This window comes from Primulina tabacum, chromosome 1, assembly GCF_025594145.1.
Source record: "Primulina tabacum isolate GXHZ01 chromosome 1, ASM2559414v2, whole genome shotgun sequence".
Classification (NCBI taxonomy): Eukaryota; Viridiplantae; Streptophyta; class Magnoliopsida; order Lamiales; family Gesneriaceae; genus Primulina; species Primulina tabacum.
In genome coordinates this window covers 8,096,495-8,111,933 of record NC_134550.1, presented here as the reverse complement: position 1 = coordinate 8,111,933, position 15,439 = coordinate 8,096,495, and the positions used below count along the sequence as shown (strand labels likewise).

General features: G+C 35.0%; 2 protein-coding genes across 7 annotated transcripts; both read left to right on the top strand.

Moving 5' to 3' along the window:
- Window positions 1-1,570: 1,570 nt before the first annotated feature.
- Window positions 1,571-6,151, top strand: LOC142539264 (protein ORANGE, chloroplastic). Its single transcript, XM_075644590.1, has 8 exons — window positions 1,571-1,858; window positions 1,988-2,102; window positions 2,173-2,289; window positions 2,404-2,490; window positions 3,128-3,204; window positions 4,199-4,326; window positions 4,853-4,989; window positions 5,736-6,151. The coding sequence occupies exons 1-8, from the start codon at window positions 1,668-1,670 to the stop codon at window positions 5,811-5,813; spliced, it is 930 nt and encodes a 309-aa protein (XP_075500705.1). The 5' UTR covers window positions 1,571-1,667; the 3' UTR covers window positions 5,814-6,151.
- A 534-nt stretch (window positions 6,152-6,685) lies between these two features.
- Window positions 6,686-8,009, top strand: LOC142539269 (uncharacterized). Of its 6 annotated transcripts, none has more exons than XM_075644641.1 (4): window positions 6,686-7,059; window positions 7,166-7,243; window positions 7,360-7,542; window positions 7,754-8,009. In XM_075644641.1, the coding sequence occupies exons 1-4, from the start codon at window positions 6,906-6,908 to the stop codon at window positions 7,780-7,782; spliced, it is 444 nt and encodes a 147-aa protein (XP_075500756.1). In that variant the 5' UTR covers window positions 6,686-6,905; the 3' UTR covers window positions 7,783-8,009. The 6 variants fall into 6 exon arrangements, 5 of the variants coding, with proteins under 5 accessions (XP_075500756.1, XP_075500737.1, XP_075500747.1 ...); XM_075644622.1 differs by having other exon boundaries at window positions 6,690-7,059; window positions 7,309-7,542; XM_075644632.1 differs by having other exon boundaries at window positions 6,819-7,059; window positions 7,148-7,243.
- Window positions 8,010-15,439: the final 7,430 nt, after the last annotated feature.

Genomic DNA, 15,439 nt, shown 5'->3' with positions numbered 1-15,439 from the left:
GATACTACCCGTTTTATCGTTGTAAACAAAAATATGTAATTAGATTTTCCCTAATTTAATTATTGGCCAATCAGAATCACTGTTTCCATCAAATAAATTAGTGGACGTAACAGATAGATGGACATCGCTTTCAAAAAGGTAAGTTATTTAGGATAACTTTCAGAGTAAAAAACATCAATTTTGTAGCACAAAGTTCCATATGTACGACCACAATATCACTTTCATTCGAGCACAATGGAAGCCAAACCTTATCCACTAAAATGAAATACCTAATATATCGGTTCTGTTTTATGAGACTAATATTTTATCTCATTCAGCTCATTGAAAATATTTTTTTTACACCATAAGTATTTTTTGCTTTACGTATGGATCGAATCGACCACTCTCATACTTATATCTATGAGATCTTCTCACAGGAATCTCATTGATATATAAACCAATTGTATATCTCAATGTCATAATGATAATGCCATGACATCAATTCGACCTCTAAATTTTTTTTGTCATGTCGCAGCACAACGTATAATGAAGCTATATTGTTTAGATTTTTAGATTACAAAATTTGATTTGTATGAAAAAAATAATATAACATTAAACTTTTATATTTTATCCATGAAAATTATGGATACAAATGCACACCGCAACCCACCGTGGGACAAAAATGAAGTAAATTGTCTATACTTATTATGACACTGAATAATACAAAGAATATATGATTATGTGACAACAGTGACAGATGACATTGTTGTGAATTTACAAAAATACCGTATAATAGAGTGTTTTTTTAAAAACAAAATTATAGTTATTTTAGATAAAATTTAAAAACTATGAAGCATGATGGATTATTGAGGAGAAACATTAAAATAAAAAGGTGAATTATAATTCTAACATCTAAATCTCGAATTTAAAAAGTCATTGTCATCAAACATTTTTCCTAACTAAAAATATTATAGGTATAATGTCCCACGCCTCTTTATATTATAGGCTCCCTCAAGGATGTAAAACTGTGTGAGTTGGTGAAGTAGTTGAGAAGTTCGATTTTTCGTATCAACATTTTATCAGCTGGTTTTATTGCACAAAATTTGTCTATTGTAATTTATTTATTTAACGTAATTTACAGACTACTATTTTAACATGAGAATTTATTCGATATAATTACTTGACTAACATGGTTTAGAAAACTAGGCAAAAAATTGTATGAGACGATATCACGGATCGTATTTTGTGAGACGTATATCTTATTTGAGTCATTCATGAAAAATTATTACTTTTTATGCTAAGAGTATTACTTTTTACTGTGAATATCAGTAGAGTTGATCGTATCACAGATAAATATTCGTGAGATCGTCTCACAAGAGATATACTCTAGAAACTATTATTTTAAGTCAAATTTATCAGCTTGGCATTGAAAGATGACGATGAGGTTGTATGGTAGTTAAAAAAATATTATAATATGGAGATTATGCATATAATTTATATTTTTGTGCGGTCAGCTAATAGGATGTGCACACGTGGAAATCAAACCCCAGATAATTTAATATAAATATATATGAGCAACAATATAAAAATTCTCACCACTTGCACACTCAGACAGCAACGATGCTCTTTGTCTCCATTCGTCTCCTCTGATCGAATTTCTCGTGTTGATCGGCAATTTCCCCAGGAAAATGCTCTGTTCAGGTCGAATTCTACCAGTTTCTCATGTGGCGACGCCGTTTTATTCATCGCACTCTCGATGCTACCTCCAGGGGAAGCTAAAATCCAACATCAAATGGAGATCCAAGGCTGCCGACGCCGAATCCTCCTCTTTTGCTGCTTCCGTTGATTCCAATTCCTCGACTGATAAAAATTCTTCTGCGTACGTGTGTATGAATTGATCGTGTATTGATTACTTTTTAATGTTTTAATTCGAATTGGTTGGAGGTGTTTTGGTTCTATTTTCGGTTAAATGGGGGTTGTGATTTGAGTAATTGTCGTTTGGATACAGATTTTGCATAATTGAAGGACCGGAGACAGTCCAGGACTTTGCGAAAATGGAATTACAGGAAATTCAGGATAATATCCGGAGTCGACGAAATAAAATATTTTTGCAGATGGAGGAGGTTAGTGTTCAAGAAAAAAATTATTGAATCTTACTTTTGTTATAGCTTTGTCACCATGAAATTTGTGTAGGTGCGGCGGCTTAGAATACAGCAAAGGATTAAATGCGCAGAGCTAGGGATTGTAAAGGAAAATCAAGAAAGCGAGCTTCCCAGTTTCCCTTCATTTATTCCTTTTTTACCTCCTTTGGTAAGTCAGGTCTCATTGTCTTATATGGAACCAATTGTTTGATTAATTGACACCTACAGTCTACAGAGTTATTAGTTCTTATAGAGTGTTGTCTGATAAGTATGTTTTTTCCAGAACTCTTCGAATCTGAAGCAATACTATGCTTCTTGTTTCTCTCTTATTGCTGGAGTAATGCTTTTTGGTGGTCTTCTGGCTCCCACGGTAAGTTCTGCCAATTTACAGCTCCGTGGGTGTAAATATGTTGTGTGCTAAGATCGAGCTTTTAAAATTTTTTAGACTAATATCTACATGCTCGTGAATTTCAAGTAGAGCTCCCACGTATTCAACTAATTTTATAGTCGACTGGATTCAGAATCAGTTATCAATAACTGATTAAAATGCATTAGAAAGAGAATCTTGGATCACCTTTCTGATGAACTCATATTATTATATCTCAAATTAATTTCAATAATTTTGAAACATCATAGTATTTGAGCAATATATATTATGTTTTTTTATATTCAATCACATTAGTTCAAGCTTGACGATAGCCAAACTTGAGCTGGAATAATAATATGGGAAAGGCATTGGTGGCCAGTAATGATATGAAAATCTGTGATTCACTTTATTTGCATCCCTTTCTCTTTAATCAGTAAAAATAGAATTAGCCGTCGTTTTCTCATTTGTTGAGTAATAATGTAATTTATGACAGCCAAATCTACTCCCAACGTGATTCACTAAACAAGTGAATCTACCATTGCAAAAAAGAAAACTAAAGTGAAAATACTTTCATCAAGTGTGGAGTTCGAAATCTGCAAATGTTCTAATCCTAGCATTTGCTTTCTGTTGCTTATGTCAGCTAGAGCTCAAACTGGGCTTGGGTGGGACATCATATGCTGATTTTATCAGCAGTATGCATCTTCCAATGCAATTGAGGTATGATTTTAGAGCTTCTCTATTTAAGACTTCGTGTTCTTTTTGAAGCAATGTATCTGGCATGTTTTCCAGCTCTCACTTAAGCATAGAAATCACAGCTGTATCTTTTGCTGCTCCAAGAATTTTATGTGCAATGCAAGGAGCCTGAAGTATTTAAATATGCTCACATTTTCAAAAATTTACCTGTTAGATGAGGATTGAGTATCAAATACTGTCTATTCCATATGCCTCTACTTATAAATTATAACATAACTTAGATTTGGTTAGGTGGCCAAAGACAGCAGTGCGCTGTCAACTGTTGTTGTACAAAATGTTGGTTTTTATTATCAGTGTAAACGTACCGAGGATGATCGCATGTCATAACAGCTGACTTTAGTGAAGAAAACTGGGGAATAGTCCATCTTCAAAAATTTATCTGTGAGATAAGGACCTAGTATCTAATACTATCTCCTCCATTTGCCTCTAATTATTAATTATGACATAACTTAGATTTGTTTAGGGCGGCCAAAGTGGTCAGATCAGCTGTGCCCAAACTTTTTCTGTACAAAATGTTGGTTACTTGGTTTTTGTTAGTTGTTTAAGTGTATAGTGGATGATGGAATGTCATCAACTGCTGATATCAATATGAGTTGAAAAATTGGGGCCTCGTCCATGTTCGATATTTTTTGGCTTTCGTTTTGAAGAAAGACTTGATAGGACATTTTATTATAATCTTAACGGGAATTTTTCTCCTTATTCTTCTCAATTTTTTTCTGATAGCTTATTTTATCTTCTCCTTATTCTTCTCGATTTTTTTTCTTATAAGATTTAAGATTTACAAACTGGTAAGATCTTAAAAGTAGTTTGGCCATACTCTTATTTGGGTTGGTTGCTTGAGGAAAGTATAACTCAAGAACTTTAACGTGTATGACAAAGTTTTACAATCTCTCTATACATTTTAAGGTTTTATATTATTTCTCTAACTCCTCATTAACACAATTTTATGAACTTGTAGTGATGTTGATCCAATCGTCGCATCGTTTTCGGGAGGAGCAGTAGGAGTGATATCAGCTTTGATGGTGGTGGAGATAAATAATGTGAAGCAGCAGGAACATAAGAGATGCAAGTACTGTCTTGGTACAGGTAAACATGCCATGAAACTCGACGTCTACCTAGTTACCCTGCTTTAATTTCTTGTTCTTGGTCTGATTATTACCTTTTATATCCACCTGATTGTTCTGTAGTTGGTAGTATCCTACTAGAGAGGATACAAAAAAAATATACAAATGATAGGAAAACATATTTGTTTCAGTGGTTGGAACTGTCATCCAACATTCCAACTGTCTTGGCAGGAACGCACTTGTGTTCTTTTCATGACCCCTATAGATATATGTACATAAAGGAAAGTACCTCATTCACATCCGCACCTCGTGATCCAAGCCACGTTAATGAACTAAAATGACCAAGGCTTTTGGGCTTGACCCACATAAGTTAAAATCTGTGATTTCACAAATGACTTGCCGTTTTTCCAATGGTGTGTGCAAATAGTGTTTCCATATTTGAAGACCAACTAAGTTAAATTAGATATTGAACAGATGGTCTAAACCTCGAGCTGTGTAAAAACGGTACACATCTTTGTGCTCTGGAACTTAGTGTTTCCAATGTACAGGATATCTTGCTTGTGCTCGCTGTTCAAGCACTGGATCTCTTGTGCTTATTGAACCAGTTTCCGCACTGGGTAGTGGAAACCAGCATTTATCGCCACCTAAAACAGAGCGGTGTTCTAACTGTTCAGGATCAGGAAAGGTATGACATCATCGTTTCAAGTTTAAATTTATATTCACCTGTCATATGCAAGATATTACTTCCTGTTCGTGTCTATGGTATCTCGATAGTTTTGATGATAAGCATACCTTGTAAGATTGAAACTGAGTTTCTTTGGTAATTAAGTAAAGAGTATACAGTCCTATCCACTTTACTGCTACTGTGCTAGTCAGAAACATAAGATCTGGTAGAACCTAATCCGGGGGCATGAAATAGGTTTTAGGATTCTTTAGCATTTTAAAATGATTTTGCCAAACTTCGGGTTTGCATGACAAAATCCTTTTCGATCGATCAAACAATTATGATAAAGCAGGTAAATAATGCAAATGAAATTAAATGAAAGCGGTAAAGAACACAGGATTTATGAAGTTTCAACAGAACACATCTATTCCTTTCTTCTCGTTGATAAATCATCAACTAAGTTTCCATATCACTGCTTGATTCTCTCGTGTTTAATTTAATCTCCTCAACAAAGGATTCGATTTATGGTTTGTAATGTGTTATGGAAGTTTAAAATAAGCCTTCCATTGACCCCCCAAATCAAACTATCAGTTAAGCGTTCTATGACTCAAAGCTGCTCTTAAAATGATAGGATGCTCCCGAATAGGGATGAGTTTAATGGCTATAGTTTGAAAAATGTACGGAATGGATCGGGCTACTGATCCATGAACAACATGAGCCGGTATGTGGGAACAATGCCAAGCAAATCTCGTGTCTTTGTTTTGCAGGTGATGTGTCCTACTTGTCTTTGCACTGGAATGGCTATGGCTAGCGAGCACGACCCACGTATCGATCCCTTCGACTAATCCTGCTTGTTGCCGTCGGGCTGCTTCGAAGATGTATAACCCTGAATGTGAATGACTCGCTTGTACATAACTTGAAACGTGCATTGACCACATTTGGGTTGTAAGATTTCAACATAGTTTCCCAGACGTTCAAGCTTTAAAAGGTCAGACAACTCCATTGTGCTTAATTATAATGCTGATTTTACAAAGAGAGGAAGAAGTTCATCTGCTCAATCGTCAATATATTATCACATCAAATCATCGATAGTATATATATCTAAAATAAACCTCAGTAGATTCTTATTTCACAAATGTTCATTACTCAATAGAAAATGGTGTTCAAGATTTTATTTTTTCAATTTTGGCTTTATTCTTGAAAAACTCGTCAAATCACTGATTATCAAATTATTTTATAGTACAGGACAACTTCACATTAAAATGATCGATGCAATTATAATGTGAGACAAGATTGAGACATGAAAGAGAACACAAAGTCGAGGAAAGAGAGGCTTGTAATTTTATAAAAAAACATCATGTCTTAAAGTTCAACAATTTACTCTTTCTAATATATAATTTCGGTGATTGTGGATTAATTCAACTTAAGTAACAAGCCATATATCTGAGTTACTCATAAATAATCTAACTTGGGAGCTCTTCTCATACTACCAACAAAGAATATATTTGAAATACCCATAATTAATCTCACTGTCGGCATCTTCTCATACTACCAAGAGGATTTTTTTTGACTTTTTAAGACGCTTATTGTTTATTAATTTTACCCGACTTATGAAATTATTTTAATTATGAATATCTATCGACTGATCCGTCTAAATGATATATATTTGTAAAATCGTTTCACAGTGAATCTACTTATTAATTTTTTTTTATTAATGAAATTTCGATTTTATCTCTAAAAAATATTTTTAAAAATATTTTCAAAATAAAGAAATTTAAATTATGCAGTTTTTTATTATTTTCTCTAAACTACTTAATTAGTCTGAGATGAATTATGGGTAACTGAAAAAGAAGTTTTTAAATAAATAAGGGGCTAAATGATGTGGCAGTAGTCTAACCAAGAGAATCAGCAAGGTTGACCAAAGGGCCAAGGAGGAGATGGAAGCTATGAGGGCGTCGTATGGGGAATCTTTCTCCGGCTCCGATTCAGAATCCGAACTCGCTGCGTCACCGACCCGACCCGACCCGACCCAATTACCTGTCAGTCTCCCACCGCCTCCTCTGTCTCTACTCCATCCGCCTAATTCACTGGGTAATATCCCCGACTGTACACATTTCTGTGCATTCTTCTTCTTAAGTAATGTTCGTATCCCAACTGTTCGACGTTTTGCTTGTGAAAGGTACATTTGATTACTTAGTTCAAAGCGATCAACCCAATCCAGTCCGTAGCTTCCGCCACATGGAGGGCAACTTTGCTTTGCATGTTTACATCCCGGGTACGATACAATTTTTTTTTTTGTATAAACTGTTTGGGTTCTAATTTCGGTATTGGATTACATAGATAAAGTTTCTTTGGTGGTTTTGATTATAATTCCATTGACACAAAGACAAGAGACGACGCTGTTTCTGAAAAGGGTCGCACGGCTGGTACCTGAGTTTCATGTGGTTGATGTTGACATCCCTTCCAGGAATTTGATTAAAGATGAGCAGAAATTTGAACGAAGGTTCCATTTCGAGTCCATCAAAGAGATTCCATGGTGGGCATGCTTAGACAGAGACTTCAGTCTCATAGGAGGTGAGAAGTAGCAGTGCGTCTAGTCCGGGCAATGGTTATCCCTCAAAAAGAAAAAAGTCTAGTTTTTTACTTGAAAATTTTCTTTAAAAAATGTAAATCTGCACCCTTTCCCTTTCGCCACCACCGTGGAAGAGGCTACCAGTTTTGTGCAGTGGTCGATGCTTTATAACGTTAAAGTTAATTGCTGTCTGTTGTTCTTCAAATTTAACAGGTACTGGATTGATTTTACCAAGTGAGTGATATTTGTCAATGATGATTTTACGCGGACATTTCTTTCTTCGGAGGTAACTGATAGAGGCTTAACTGAGGTACAATGTTGAATCATAGCTGCAACTACTTTTATTTTTCGTGAAAAGCTTTAATGTATAAATGTTATATATTTTTTGGCAAAGTTAATATTCTTCGCTATTAGATAATATTAGATATATTCATATTAAATTGTAATGAGTTGTTAGTAGTTAATAAAGTTGTTAGAGTAAGTTTTTTGTGAGACGGTCTCACGAATCTTTATCTGTGAGACGGGTCAACCCTACCGATATTCACAATAAAAAGTAATACTATTAGCATAATAAATAATACTTTTTCATGGATAACTCAAATAAGAGATCCGGCACACAAAATACGACCTGTGAGATCGTGTCACACAAATTTTTGTCAAGTTTGTTAAATATCGCGGTTGTTGAAAACAGGAAAATATAAATAGAACTCATTGTACAGTTGAACAACAGATTTTTCATTCTTCTCTCAATGAAGGAACATTTCCCATATTCAATCTCTTGCTCTCTATGTAATATGGTATCAGAAGATCTTTCGTGCTGCGGCGACATCGTCGATCGGAGGATTGAATAAATATATATTATTATTAATATAATTATAATTTTTCTTATATTTTATAATAATATTTTATTCATAAATTTATTTTATAGAATTTTAAGATTGAAATAAATATATTTAATAATAAAATATATAATTGCTCATTTTTATTAATTAATAAAATAATATTTAATCGATAACCTACATTTATTTTTTTAAAAAAAATTATTTAATGACAAGCAATGCGTCAATCAATCCCAGAGATGCATAACAAAAAAAATCCTAAAGGTGATAACCAAAATTTAATAACTAGTAGCATCAAAGGAGTGTCCGAGTTTATGGAGTTGGCGAGCGCTTGACCAATGACTAGTCGTTTGATTCTTCCTATCAACACTTTCTCGGAAGAGCCTGTCTGTAACGCCCCGAAAATTTAAAGGTCAACGCGAACCACATGCAAGCAATTATTAAATTTTACTGTATTTTAATTAAATGTTTTAATTGCATGAATTAATTATGTTGTGCATATTTGCATGTTTAAAATATATTTTTCTACATGGTTGCATTAAAATACATTTTTAAAAGGTTATTCGAGTTGCGATCGAGGAACGAAGACCGATGGCTAAAAAATGGAAAATGATTTTATAAATAAATGTTTTTAATTATTTAAAATATGGGTGATGCTTTTTATTAATTTTGAAAATATGGGGTTTTGAGGTGATTTTATATGCCGGGACATAATTTTTATCGGTGTTGGATTTTCAACAAAAATACGAATGTTTTGGCAACCCGGCTAATAAATTCACAAACTTTATTAAACAAAATTATTTTTAATATTTTAATTAAGTACTAATGAGCTTAATTGGGCCTAATTAACTACCTAATGGGCCTAAGCTTGGTTAGTGTTTTATTTAGCTATTTAAAGTGCAATTTCTCCCCATTATTTTCACAACTATACACGGCCACACAATTTTAATCAACTCAAACTCCCCCCCTGTACACGATACACACACGCAATAATTTGAAGAAAAATTCAAAAGTTGCAAAGGGTTTCAAGCCATCGTCTTCTCTCCGCCGTTCTTCGATTTGTCAACGTAAAATCGTGCGTTAATTACGCAAAGGCACGTCATACATCTCCTTTTCTCGTTCATCACATCATATTATTGTTTAAATTATATTTGAATGAAAAGCATGAGGTTTTTATGAATATTTTTGAAATATTGCATGTAGTAAACTTGTGAATTGTTGTTCCAAAAACATGAATATTATGTTGATTAGGGGCTGCCATGATTAGGATAGGTTGAGGGATGTTTTTACATGTTTTATGGAGTCCTTAATCACCCTAAAACGCTGCAACAAGGAGTAGAGGAAAGCTGGAACCGTAGGATGGGTTTAGACAAGAAGGGCCGTGAGTTGTGTGTCTTCATGGGTGTGGTTTTGATGCATGGGGTCAAGGGGCTCGACCAGGTCTGGGGGTTGGGTCCTAAGGGTCGTGGATAGGTCCTAGCCATGCTAGGACTCGTGGTTCAGGCTGGGGAAGAGTCCACGAAAGTTGGGACTCTCCCCAAGCAACTCACGATCAGTTGCTGTTCTGGGGGCTGCGGCTGGGGTTTGGGGCTGGGCTAGGTGGTCCATCAGAGTCCTAGGAGGATAGGAAGGGCCAGGGGCTGGAGTGGTGGGCTCGCGGCTGGCTCGAGCAAAACGTGGGGACAGCAGGGTAGCAAGGGAACGCGCAGCCTTGCCTCTTCCTGCAGCAGGCTTGCAGCGCTTTGTACATGGGTTTAAGGACTTGGGTTGGTCTGGGCTTGGTTTAGGCGTGGTCTAGGGAAGGTTAGGGACGTGTGGACTCGGTGGTGGCTCGGCTGGGAGAGTCCTGGTTGGGTTAGGAGTCCTAGACATACAAGGAAGCACACACACAACATAGCAGAATATTGGGTTGAGTTTCAAGCAAGTTGGGCTTGTTTTACGGGCTGGGCTTGCACAGTAGGGTCCCTAGATGGGTTGGCTAGGTTTTGGCTCAAGGTGGCTCGGGCGTGGCTCGAGTAAATTAGGAGATGGCTCGGTGTGTTCGATAAAGGGTCAAAAACGAAAATTAAAGAAGGGAAAATTGATCCAAGGGTCCACGGGGGTGGCTCATAACTTGGAAGGGTAGAATAAATCATAAAAAGGTTAATGTTAAAAATTTGGGATCAAAATAACGAGTTTTGGAATTATTCGGAATTTAATCGTCGCACGAAACACTAATTAACATATTAATTGAAACGCCTAGTTTTAAGCTTTATAAAATTATGAAAAATTATATTTAAGCTCAAATAATTATTAGAAGTCTAAGTTTTTAATTTGGGAATTTTATGTAAAGGTTTGGTTTAATTCGGGATTAAAACGTGTTAATACGTCTTATTTAAAGATTAAATTAAAAGTCCTCGATTTAAGCTAAATAAAAATATGGAAAAATTCATGCAGGCTTAAATAATTATTTGGGACATGTTAGAGTCAAAGAAGTTAAGAAAAAGTCAAAAAACGGGAAATTATACGTCCAGGGGTAAAACGGTTATTTTACACCTAGAAATTAGTAAACGTCATGGCAGTGCCCTGAATGCTGTTTTATGTGCTAATATGATTATTTGCTATAGTTATGGATGTTTATGGAAATTTTTTTATGTTAAAATGATATTTCAAATGTTTATGGGATTTTATATGTTAAAATGATATTTTAAATGTTTAGGGAATTTTATATGTTTATGATTTAACATGTCAAAATGTTATTGTAAATGTTTTGAGGTTAAAATGTCATTTTAAATGTTTATGAAATGTTCATGATTAAATTATGATTTTTAAAATGTCTATTTGATTTTTATGATTTAAGGAAGACATTTAAAAGACATGTTGCATGCTTGGTTTCAAAAATAAAATGTTATGTTATGCATGATTTTTATAAAGTGGTGAGAATATAAATGTTGAAGGAAGTGAAGTGATTGTGACTAATTCGTTAATGATGGCGACGTCGTGAGGGTTATGGTCCCAGTGGGAGCCCGACGATCGTGTTTCCATTATTACGAATATGAGGTTATAAGGTTTGAGGTAAGAATGGGAATATCGTGAGGGAAAAAGGCCCCAGAGGGAGCCCATTCATGGGAGAAGGCCCCAGAGGGAGCCCCGACGATCGTATTTCTATTCGATCATGTTAGGCCAGGGCCCAGTTGACCGGTGAGAGTGTTGCTGGTGTCCCCCGCCGCCCAGTACTGTGGTTTTATGTAGATGGATCCATCGTCATGTCATGTCAGGAAAGTCACAATTAACGATCTGAATTCAACAAAGGAAAAGGAAAAGAAAAATGTTTATGATCGTGTTAAAGGTTTTATGTCATGTTGAGGAAAAAGGAAAAAGATTAAGGTTTATTTATGCATGTCATGAAAATGTTTATGTTTAAAGTTGATGCATCATTATAAAGATATTTTTATTTAAAGTTTTATGCATCATGAAAATGTTTACGAAAATGTTTATGTTTATGCATCTTCATGAAAACGATATTTTAAGTACAAATATTTTTCACCGTTATATGTTGACTGTATTACGTATTACTCGTTATAAAGATTATGGTGTGTTGAGTCTTTAGACTCACTAGGTGTGATGGATGCAGGTGGTATTGAGGGATGACTTGATGAATGATTTGACTGGGCTGAAAGCGCACACAACCCGAGGACCAGCGCTTCTACTCTTTCCGCATTATGACTTTTGACTCATGCTTTATGATTAAAGATTTTTAAGATTATTTATTTATGCATTTGAGAGATTTTTGAGAGGTTTAGTATGGGCTATTTTTTTCAAATTATTGCTTTTTAGGTTTGGTAAAATGTTTGACGATCTTATGCTTTAAAATATTTTCCTTTGGATTTTTAAATAGCAGTTGGATGTTTATTTTTAAAATGATGCCAAAAATATTTTATGGTTCGGCCAATGCGAAGTGAGGTTTAAAAAAAAAAAAAATTCTAGTACTTTTAAACGCACAGGGCTTGACCAATAAAATTTATCTAGATTGTGTGGTTTGCAGGCTAAGCGTTTGTTGTGAAGTTTACCAAGTACGATCGAAACGTAGCGGTCGTGGGTTCTTACGTCATCAAAAAAAACTTGCCAAGTTTACCAAGTTCCGATATCAAGTACACATTTTAAGGAAATTTTTTATTATTTAAAAAAGTATAAGTTCTTCTTTTTACTATTCTATTAATTTTGCCCAAATTTTCTTATAATAATTTCTAACCCAATAATTCAATTTTCTTAAATTTTAACTTTTTTAAATATCTAATCTTGAGATAATTATGGTTATTGCAAAAATGTCTTTTAAAAAAATCCCACAGCGCCCCCCCCCCCCCCCCCCCCCCCACACACACACATATATATATAATTCTAGAAAATTAAATTGAGATGCAGAATAAAACAATATATCCAAGAAAAATTTGAGAAAATTGATGAATCAAAGAGACCTACGATGAACTCTATCGTATCTCATTTAAAATACACGATGCCAAGATTTTCAACCAGCCAATCGGGGATTCCAAAGGAAGTGGAAAACTAGTTTGATAACAAGGATATTCCTTCATGGCAAGTTCGCGGCACTCTGTCTCTTCGAATGAACTCTCGTCCATGAAACCATGGAGACCTATTTCTCTGATCGAAGGGTCACGTTCTTCATGGTACATCCAGTGATCGGCAGTTTTACCGACGGGGCACTCCACAGTTTCAGACAGAGAACATCCTTATCCCCCGACGATCTTAAGTCGGTGTTCATACTATCGATGTCTTCTTCCCAGACAAAACTCCCCTGCTCCAAAGATTCAACTACTGAAACCTTCTTTAGATTAGGAAGAACAGGAAGAAGCTTTTTTATATGAAGACCCCTCGTTGTGAAATTATACAGGTGGATTCTAATCGAATAACTGATGGCAAAAAACCACTCATGTGTCATCAATCCACTCTTGGATTCGACTGTGGAATCGTCTGTACAATTTTCGGCGATAACTAGGATGAATCGAGAAGAATCAGATTTCCACCTAACCAAAGACCCCGAATATCCTTGGGGTATCATAGGATCGCAGAGATAGAACTGAATAGTTACATATTCCACGCAACAAAGTTTTTTCAGAAAGTTTATAATTTCCGGTGGCCAAACCTGTTCTTCTTCATCAGCAGATGAGCGGTCAATTGCGGATGGAATTTGCACAGAGACAAAGCGTATTTGAGGAACAAGTGAGGCGAAAAGCTTGGAGACCGAATAGCAAACGCATAGATACTTGACATCTGAGATTTTTTCAGTAATAGAGATGATCAACTCTGTTGGAAGACGATCGAAAAGGTTTTGGAAATATATTTTTTTTATTTAATTAATATAATTTCTTATCTTAAATAATTTATCTAATATTATCTTTTTCTAGTTGATTCGAAGGGAAATATATTTTCTTTATTTAATTGATATAATTTCTTATCTTAAATAATTTCCCTAATATTATCTTTTTCTCGTTGATTTGATTGAGTATAATATTTAATTATGGTTTTACATTTCTAGATAATTATGTTAAGATTTTAATGTGATATAATATCTTCCTTAAGTCTAATTTCATTCTTGATAAGATTATGTGAAATATTGGATTTGACTTTTCTAGATATTATATTTATGATAAAGATCTTGAAGATATTATATTATTGATTTAACTCTTTATTTCTTTATCTTATAGATTTCTTTATGGAAGATAAGCTCTAGGAGAGATGAAAGCTATACATAAGAGGTGATCAACGTGAGGTGATTGAGGGCGAATAGAGAGAAGAGTGTAGAGAGAGAGGCGAAGAAAAATTCAGAGAGTTTTAGTGGAAGAGATTTTTCGTGGAAGAGTTTTTCGTGGAGATAATTTTTCGTGAAGGTGATTTTCGTGGGAGTTTTTCGTGGGAGGTTTTCGTGCTGCTTCTCCTCTCTCGGTTAATATTCACTCACGTGTGTACGTTCAGGAATTCAGAGAAAACCTATTCAAGAGACGTGCTGTGAAGAGTGTGATAGAGTGTTGCTCTGAATGTTGAGAACATCTGCGGACAACATCTGGGAAGAAGTTGGCCGAAGATTACTTCTCGTGGATTTACCTTTTTGGCTCACGTTTTTGCTTTCTTGTTTTAGTTTTATTCTGGTTGTTTGTTTTTAGAAAGCATTTATTTTCTCAACTTGTTGAGGAAATTGATTTTTGGTACAATCACTGGTGATAGGTTTTTGTGTAAACATTGTGGTTTTCTAGTGATTAATTTTTGCTATAAGGCACCGCACAAGTATTTATACTTGTGCATATTCAACCTTGTTCATCTATTTATTTCAAGTCAATTTGTGTTATAAAAGTTAATTTTCCGCTGCATGTAGATGTTGTCCGAGATGTTGTAACATCTGGCACAACACCTAATTCTGACAAAACACAAATTTACTATTTTTAATCTTATTCTGATATTTTTATTATTTGGTATATCTGTCGGACAAAATAATCCTTACAAGTGATATACTAAGTGCTGATTCTGGTTTTTATTTTGTTTTGACAGAAATATTTTATGGACACATCACTTGCAAACGGAGCACTTCGACCACCAGCTCCTAAACCTCCTGTCCAACAACAGTTTCGACCAAAGAATGAAGAAAAACGCTGGTTGCAAGTGAATCCCTTAGGTGTTGCCACACCTGGCCGCAACATCTGCAAAAAATCAGTATGTTTGAAATCCACAACTTCTGGAAATTTGAGTGGAGATGACGAATCAGAAGATGATGATGAAGGAATCACTCTTGAGGGTGTGCAAAAGCTTTATGAAGAGCTATTTGAAGATTGGACCAAAAGAAACAAGTTGAACTCAAGTCTTATGAAGGAGAACGTTGAACTAAAAGCCGTAGTTGCCAAACTTGAGGTAGTCTTGAGCAAAAAAGATTTGGAACTTGGTAAAACCAAAGAAGAACTTCAAAAGACAAATGAAACCTTGTCCAAGTTCAATTCAAGCACATCCAAGCTTGAATCCATAATTTTGATGGGAAGAGATGACAAGAAAGATCTAGGCTTCAAAGACAGCGTGT

Bases quoted from the DNA above. Each gene is read 5' to 3' on its own strand.
- LOC142539269 (XM_075644605.1), top strand. From the start codon at position 6,906: ATGGAAGCTATGAGGGCGTCGTATGGGGAATCTTTCTCCGGCTCCGAT. The intron at 7,060-7,147 runs GTAATATCCCCG...TGCTTGTGAAAG, and splicing joins CCATCCGCCTAATTCACTGG to GTACATTTGATTACTTAGTT. The intron at 7,543-7,753 runs GTGAGAAGTAGC...CAAATTTAACAG, and splicing joins AGACTTCAGTCTCATAGGAG to GTACTGGATTGATTTTACCA.
- LOC142539264 (XM_075644590.1), top strand. From the start codon at position 1,668: ATGCTCTGTTCAGGTCGAATTCTACCAGTTTCTCATGTGGCGACGCCG. The intron at 2,491-3,127 runs GTAAGTTCTGCC...TGCTTATGTCAG, and splicing joins GTGGTCTTCTGGCTCCCACG to CTAGAGCTCAAACTGGGCTT. The intron at 4,990-5,735 runs GTATGACATCAT...TTTGTTTTGCAG, and splicing joins ACTGTTCAGGATCAGGAAAG to GTGATGTGTCCTACTTGTCT.